The 8,422-nt window shown below is 44.6% G+C and overlaps 1 protein-coding gene across 1 annotated transcript in view; it reads right to left on the bottom strand.

Moving 5' to 3' along the window:
• The window catches only part of klf7a (Kruppel-like factor 7a), a 33,909-nt gene extending 27,841 nt beyond the window's left edge, over positions 1-6,068 (bottom strand). The window contains exon 1 of the mRNA XM_048234284.1: positions 5,577-6,068. Within this exon, the coding sequence (XP_048090241.1) occupies positions 5,577-5,762 (186 nt within the window). The 5' untranslated portion in view covers positions 5,763-6,068. The remainder of the gene's footprint in view (positions 1-5,576) is intronic.
• Positions 6,069-8,422: the final 2,354 nt, after the last annotated feature.

Raw genomic sequence — 8,422 nt, 5'->3', positions numbered from 1 at the left:
GTTGTCAAAACACTCGCTGTGTCTGGATAGCGAGAGTGCCGTCGACGACGGTGCCATGCAGCCCCAAGACAGTTTAATACTGAGCTGTAATCGAATTTACATATTATAAATATTGCATGGGCAGCCTAATTAATGAAGTTTTTCCTCTCTTTAAAATAAACTGTAACTGTTATCCAACATTATGCAGTCGGCTAGCCTTGGCCACAAACACCCTGCGCAGTGCACAAAGCTTGCACTCCTAAAATGTCACACAGGCCTACAGAATGGCAGCTGCCCCAAAAATAGCCTCCTCCCCGACGGTTCAGTTCAAGCAAAAACTTCTTATCCGTCATTTTAGCACCCTCATAGGCGTGCGGCATACCTGCTCGAACAGAGGGTGCGAAGATATGAAGGAGAGTACTGTCTGCTAGCTAATTATAGCCACTTCATTAATTACACCCATTCTACCTCTTCTCCGGGAACTGTGTGTCACGATGTATCAGGCAGGATCTACATGGCGGCGGTGCAAGATGATTATCTCGCCGAGCAATTTCATCTGCGATTCGCCCGCCACCTCAAGGAGACGGGTCTCTGAGTTCCTTTGTCGTTTTCAATTACGGATGGTTGTCAGCCTTAATCTTATCTGTGAGCTGATGTGTAATAATCTGCAAAGTGATTATTTTGACGCACTGCTCTACTGTCGTTAATGGAGACAACATAGCAAACTATGCTAAACAAGAGGATTTAATGATGAAGCTGATAAAGTAAATAGAATACAAGGGATGACTGAATTGCCATGCGTGTCAGTGTCGGGAGAGATCTTTGAAAAAAGTATTAGGGTTGTACCATCAAGTTTGTGTAGTGCACTTGGCATTCAGTTCATACACTTGTGAAACCTGCTATTAAAAGCATAATGGGAGTTTTAGGGGAAATTATTGAGAATCTTGCCTCAGTGATGGAGGATGTTACATCACTTTCTATTTCCCACCCAGCCTTTTCATGATGTGTATTTCAATGTTTAAAAACATAGAAAAGGTTTCTGTTTCTGTTGCACTATGCGGACAGAGGTGAAGATTTGATTTCTGTAAGAAAAAAAAGAATCTTTGATGGTCATCTCTCTCTGTCCAGCACTTCTTTCCATTTCCCACTCTGCAGACGTGACGGATGAGAGAACGTCCCAGAAAGAAGCAGGGAGACACAGTGAGAAGCCAGCCAGAGGACAAAACCGGCATGTTTTAAATCAAACCCTCCAGTGAAGATGGTGAAGGAGAAAACAGAGAGTTACAAAAAAAAAAACACGCTTGGCTGACCTGAAGAGGACTTCCCCACTCAAATGACCCGTACGGTCTAGCTCCTCCATTGGCTATTGCCCTTTTTACAGCGTATGGGAACATGGCCATAGCTATCCGGAAAAGTCTTTAAGATTTCACGGCGCTTGGCTCGGAGTGAGTTTAGATGGAGCGAAGGAAAGTGTGGTGGTGGTGGTGGTGCTCTTTCGCCTGCTCCCATAACCACTGTGTGAGAAAGCAGCTGGGCCCTACTGAGAATTACATAACAGCCATCCCAGCAGTCATCGCCTACAGTAATGGGAACGCGTTCAGCTGGATAGGACTCAACAGGGAGGCGTTGCGTTAGCTAACGCTTGAACCCTCGCGGCCAATTGGCTGCGGCCCGGGCAGCGGGTTTTTGTGGGGCACGCAAACGAGGCGGGCCACTCTGGGGTCTGACACTGCGAAGACATTTTGAAGAAGAAAAAAAAACAGAATTGCATTTTTCTTCTCTTCTATCCTGAGAGAGAATTATTTTCTCTCTCTCTCTCTCTTCACTTTCTCTCTCTCTCTTCTCTCTATTTGTTTCTTCACTTTTGGGGAGCAGTGGGCTGTGCAATGAGACACTGCGGAGGAGAATGTGCAGCCTCGGCGATTCACTTCACTGTCCTGTCAATTCCCACATCTGAGGCTCTGCAGAAGCGCTGCATAGGAGCCAAGCCGGGCTTACTACATATGGCTGCTTACGGTGCCTAGACAGCTAAACCCCAGGCTTTTGATGACTGCTGATGTTTGTGGGACAGAAACCGTGACTCACGGAGGAATGTGGCGGCTCAATTGGAAATGAAATAAGAGATGTTTGGAGGAGGAGGCGGTCATATAATATTAGAAATACTTTGTAACGTAATCAAACATACCACATTTTCTTTCACAAATATATGCAATACGGCCCACTGAAATTTGGCAAGCAATTTTGATGAGGTGGTTTAGTCTGTGGCTTACTGAAGATGTTTTTTAAAACCTGAAAAGTCCAGGGGAAAAAAAACATTCCAATGTATTGCAACCTGTAAGCAGGAAGAACTGCGGTTTGCAAACTGTGCCGCCAATGACAGAGAGAGAGAAAAATATCACACCTGGATTTCTTCTATAATCCTGCCTGTTCCACCATTCCCTCCTCCCTATATTTCTCCTTGCAGGATTAGGAAAGGTGCATTTGAGCCCCATGCCGTGCCGAGTCTAAAAATACCCAGCAGCTGAAATCGAAGCAACAAGAACAAAAAGATGTTTCAAGTTCCTGAAAATCCCAAAATAGATGCAGTGAGACAAACACGGTCTTCAACAGACGAAATGAGGCACCATATCCCTTTGAGACCCCCAGAAAAATCATCAGCAGGGATTGGCTGTGGTGGTGGTGGTGGTGGTGGTAGTAATGATGGTGGTGGTGGTGGGTGGGGGGCAAAACTGCTCGGTTTTCATATTCTTTCGTGTACTCAGAGCAAAGCACGCCTGTCAGCGGCAGACAAAATGCAGATCCCAGATCAGACAACCCACACATTTCCCATGTCACCTCACAACCCTCTTGGTGGCATTCTTTTAGCTTTTCCTTATAAGAACAGTCCACACACCAGTTGTCCTACTAAACCAGACAAGGTTTTGAAAAAAAAAAGTGGTTAAAACTGATTTCTGTTTGCTACGCTATCCTATTTTCTTTGTGTGTAATTGGCTGCATGTAAAGCTGTTGTAACTAAATAACACGGCAATTATCCCATTGTGTTGCATTCTGGGAGAAATGTGTTAAAGGCTTCACTTGCGAGCCAGGCAGCGATTAGTATCTGGGTTAGGGTTAGTGTGGGACCGTATTTGGGTTAGGGCTATATTTAGAGTGTTTGTTGAAAATACTGACAAGTATCTCACCAGACCAACACTTCCTCAAGTGTACGCATTTCCTTTGTCCTGTGCTCGGCCTGGGCTGATGGAAGAAGGGTCATCCCGCTCCTCAAGCCTCCCCCTACCCCCTCCCACACACAACACACACACAACTCTTCCACATAACCTTTCCCACTGTCCCCGATAACACACGCACAGCAAGACATCCTCTGTTTGTTAGAGGGTGGCGCAGAGTAGACTTGGGGCGCAAAAAACAAACCTGCCTGTCTCCTCTGGCTCAACAGAGCATGCGTCATGGCCCCTAAAGACATATTTATCCTGGAGCCTGCATGGAGACAGCCCACTGGCAGCAGCTCCATCCAGCAGCTGCATCCAGGCCGAACGTGAACATCACCTCCCTCACAGACCGACTACTTTTGCAGCCTGATTCATGCCGTCCGTCCTGGGGTGCAGACACAACAATCGGTCTTGCCACAAGCGGTGGTGGAAGCGTTCCCTCCTTTCAGGTCGAGAAAGATCTCGGCCTCACCGACAAGTCATACACACACACTACTGTGTGGAAGGAGCAACAGGGCCTTTATGGGGGTGGGGGGGTGGGGGGGTGTGTTGATGTGTAAGGGCACCCCCACCCCCCTTCCTCCACCAGTCATCCATAGTGTCATGGCCTATTTTCCTCTCTTCCCCCTACACAAACGCAGGCGTTTTACGCTGTTCAAAGCAATATTTTCTGCCCCACAGGCAGCCGATGTGGCCCTTTCCAGTTTCTCCAGCCTCGCTGTGCACTGATCAGCTTTAATGATGTCAAGCCTCTCCACCTCCACACGTCCCCCATTCATAGACGAGGCTACCGCAAGTCCATGGTCCAACTCCTACAGCTTCATATGAAAGGTCTTTCAGTCCCACACACACACACACACACACACAAACACACACACTCCCACTGATCCAGAGCCCAGCCAGCCCTCCTTGACTGTTTGCCACAGTTTCTTGGACATGCTCAGCAACATCATCAATTTGCAGTCTGATGCAAAGAGGCACTCAGTCATTAATGGTCACTTCTGATTTCACGGAGGAAAACTCGACATTTTTGATTATTCAGTGATTGATAAAGACAAAACGGGAATGTAGGCTACTGTTACACAACACAGATCCTGATGGGCAGCCAGCATGCCCTAGATGGGGCACATAGTAGGTTCACCTGTACCATAAATAGCCTGAGGTAATGACACGCTGCAGCTTGGAAAAGGCTGTATTTGTGTGTATCAACCATGACAGAAGCCAAGGGTTCATCAAGAATTTTCGCCGGCATCAATTAACCATGCGCACCGTAGGCTACGTGCAGCATGGTCGAGATGGATGCTACGGCAGGAGAGCAGGGATGCAAGTAGTCATCGTGCTCTCCCTTAAGATCTAACAGTATGCGCATTAACCTCATGGATCACTTCTTTGCCTGAAAGCCACCCAATATCTTCACCGAATCTTTGCAATATACTGTGGTTCAGGTGATCCTGACACGTATCACATGGATTGCAAAACACTAAACTATTTTCCTCTTCCCACTTATATAGCTTTGATTTAAAAGATATCTGAATCTAAGACTTACGTAAATTCGCTGCGCATCATACATTTAAGAGAGAAATGGCTGCTATCGTAAGCGTAAGCGCATGGCCATGTGGATGTCAATGTGCTTTGTCTGGTCCGCATGGCTTCATTTTAAAGAATGAACGCTGGATTAAATAGGCTTTTGAGCAAGAGCCGGCAAATGACAACTGACTACTTGACTTCCATGGGATTTCTTAAAGATAGACTTTGAGTTATTAATGGGATCACAAGACAAGTCCCTGTTCTAGCAGCATCATTCAGGATATTTCCGTCAACGGCGCTTATCGCTCTGATACATTCGTGCAGCTGCGCTTATATTATGCATAGCAAATGGGAGTCTCTTTTCCCATTGAGAGGTTGAAAACATTAAGGAAACCGACAGCAGAAAATGTATTATTAAAGAGCACGTCTGTTTTTATATTATTTAAATCCTCTTGTTTGTCCCACTCGCATCTCTCTTCAATAGGGAAAGAATACGCTCTTATGCCCGTAGCTCCTTTTAAATACGAATAACTGGCTGTCATCAAATTACACATGAAGGAAAACTCAGCGATTTGTTATGTTGGCTTTAGTTCCCACTGTGCTAACGCAAACACTACAAAGCCAGCCGTTGTCAGTCAATTTAACTTCGACTATATGTCTGCTACTGCTGTAAACAGTGTATCCGAAACTTTGTAACATAGCAGGAGAATCATTACTACTTTTCAGCATCTAGAGGCAGCAGCGATGCGTTGAAGTTGATGCTGTCAGCCAGTAACTACAAGATAAGATGCTGCCAACAATTTCAATCATTTTAACGGAGAGGAGCTACAGTAACGTTATAAAAAAATCACAAGTCACCTGCTGCCAGTTCTCCTCCAAGGACGGCATCGCAGAGAAGTAGCCAGTGTCGTGGACAAGCTGGAGTTCCTGGAAAATACTGTAATTCGCCAAAACATCCATGTTGTTGGTCGACGTGCTATTTGGCGACTTTGATCCACAATACAGAGAATCCACTTTCGCTTGATCAAATACGTCAAAAACCATTCAGATCCGATATGACCAATCCTATGCAATAAAACTGTGTGAGCTACATAAAAAAATGGAAAATATGAACTATGTAATTAAGGAAAACAATATCTGTAAATTGTGTAACAACTTGGATGTGCAAGTCCGTACGCGTTAGTTGGCACGCTGCGGTTTCAGTCTTGAGAGTAGGATGCAAGCTCTCTCACAAAATGTCCATCAAACAGGCTATCCGCATTTCAAAATTGCAATCTTGCTAGATTCCAGGTACTCGTCCCCTGCTCTACTTCATCGCAAGCAAGAAGCAGAGCTCGCCGACTTCGTAGCCAGTGCGAGCCAAGGGGGGCGATTCGGAGGGGGGCAGCGACAGAGAGAGGTTTGGGGGCGTGTACACTTGTCAGTCAATTCAGCACGTAACCATATAAGGTAAATGGGGTTGATGACTTTGCTTGCGACCAATTAGGGCGGCGCTAAAATCTGTATTTAGGCGGAGTCACATTAGTTTCGTTGCTACTATTGGCTGTTTGGCTCTGTCAATCACACCATACATAGCGCTGAAAGGTGAGCTATTTTTAGTGGGCTATATAAATCAAGAGGCAGTGGCGCCGGCTCAGTCACAGCCAGAGCGTCGTCCGCAAGCATGGAGAGCCGCGTGCTCTGTTTTCAACGTGAACGTGTGAGGCTGTCAGTTGCCACAGCAGAAGTAGCAGTTACTGCGCTTATCTCATCAGTGGTAATGACACAGACATCTCACCACCTAGATGTCTATTATTTATAGACAAACCTACCGTTGTCAATGATGTTTTTTTTCTTTTTTCACTAATACTTGAACCAACAAGAAAAGAAAAAACACTCAAACATCGAAGAGTTTACAAATATTGTACAAATCCACGATGTGAAAATTATGCAATTGTAAAACCCTAAAAATATAAATTTGCTCTAAGCCTACCCTGGAGCATCCTGTTGCCTCTGGTGGCCGTAGTTGGAACTATTGTCTCGTTTCGCCTGCTCTGACCAGATCGCCATCTGTGTTATCTTGTGCAGGCGAGGGTTGAATACTTTCAACTTGTACACTTGCTAGAGCTTATATTTGCTTCAAATTCTCGATTGCTAATATTTATCGATTGCACGTGTCTACACATTAGCCTATTTCTAATTTGATTTCCTTCCTGGGTTTGATTTCCATGCTGTAAATAAAGGCCAAGGTAAGTGTAGAGATGGTTTGTGAATTTACGGATTGATGAAATCTTGAACTGGACATAAAACTGTCAACAGCAGACTACAGACCACATATTGTGGAATAGCTGCACACAGTGGACACAAATCCAATGCTCCACTCAAACGTTTCTGAGGATACAAAGGCACACTATTCTCAGGACTTGTTTTTGAAAAGAGTAGAAATCGAAGTCTATTTGAAATAGTTTACCCCGTGGTGGTATTCCTACCAGACCATGAAATAATTGTAGTCATAATGCTGTTGCAAACAACAGTAGCAATAGACCTAATATGACTGTAATCGCTCTAGCTAATCATTACCATTGGAAATGTAATTATTCCAATGGATTTACAAGCATAGCCCATAGTGTGGGTATAGGTGAAGGTTGTGTTGGAGCTTAAATCAGAAATATTTTGTCATGTTTTATTTTATTATTGATCTAATATATTGATTGATGATCAGGTAGGCTATATGAGGTAGCTGTATGGGGAAAAAATGCACAAAAGCTAGGCATTCATTTGCATAACCCCCATCATATCCCCAGTAGGCATGGAATGCCTAAACTTGGCATTCTGCCCGTTTTCATTATCTGAGAACTTGTTAGACAATATAGTGCATCGGAAATCCGCTGGCTTATGGTTGTTGGGGGTATACACTGACAGGATGACTTTGCTGAGCCAGCAGGGTGTAATACAGTCAAATATGGTAGTGGAGCTGAGTGTTATAGGCTGGTTGGACATAAAGTGGTCATCATCTGTCAGTGTTTTGTACAGGGCAGTATTGTTACACTTTGGCTGGGTTTTGAAAGACTGAAGGAAAAAGGATAGAATGGGAGAAGAGAGAATAGATTATTTGAGCTCATGTTCTCTAATCATGTTCTTTTTGTGTTACCTTGCATCTTTAGCGCATAATTAGATAACTTGAATCAATAAAGGCTGTGGAAACAACACAGGGGTGAACGAGTGCATCTATGTTTGTTTATGTATGCTTGTCTGTGACGTCTGTTCGCAAAATCTTAATAAGGGATCATCAAAAGACAAAACAAAAGACATGTCTTTAGGCTGACAACCAGCTAGTCTCTTATTTTTTAGCAGGACCGGGCCTTTTAGTTTTGCAACAGCTTATGTAATGGCTTTCAAGATCCTGTAGAAAGGATTCAGGTTAGACACTAGATGTGAATTTCATGAATAGGCCTGCAGTAGCAGAAATGGCTGCAGACTTTATGATGTGTGTGTGGAGGGGTGCTGTTCAACTCGCACGCTCTGAGCCTGTTGCATTGTGGGAAACAAGCGAACGAACGTGTCCTGTTCTTTAGTGTAGCTTGATGAAGTTGCATGCACCATATGCCTAACGGTGGCACCACAGCTGCGGGGTTAAGCTTGGAAAAGAAAAGCAATCCCCTGTAATTCAGGGGTATATGTGTGGGCTCTTCGCAAGACAAGTAAACAGGGATAAAGGGGTGAGA

The sequence above is a fragment of the Alosa alosa genome, chromosome 23 (genome assembly GCF_017589495.1).
Source record: "Alosa alosa isolate M-15738 ecotype Scorff River chromosome 23, AALO_Geno_1.1, whole genome shotgun sequence".
Lineage (NCBI taxonomy): Eukaryota > Metazoa > Chordata > Actinopteri > Clupeiformes > Clupeidae > Alosa > Alosa alosa.
Note: the sequence above shows the minus strand (reverse complement) of the source record. Positions and strands in the feature narration are given on the sequence as shown.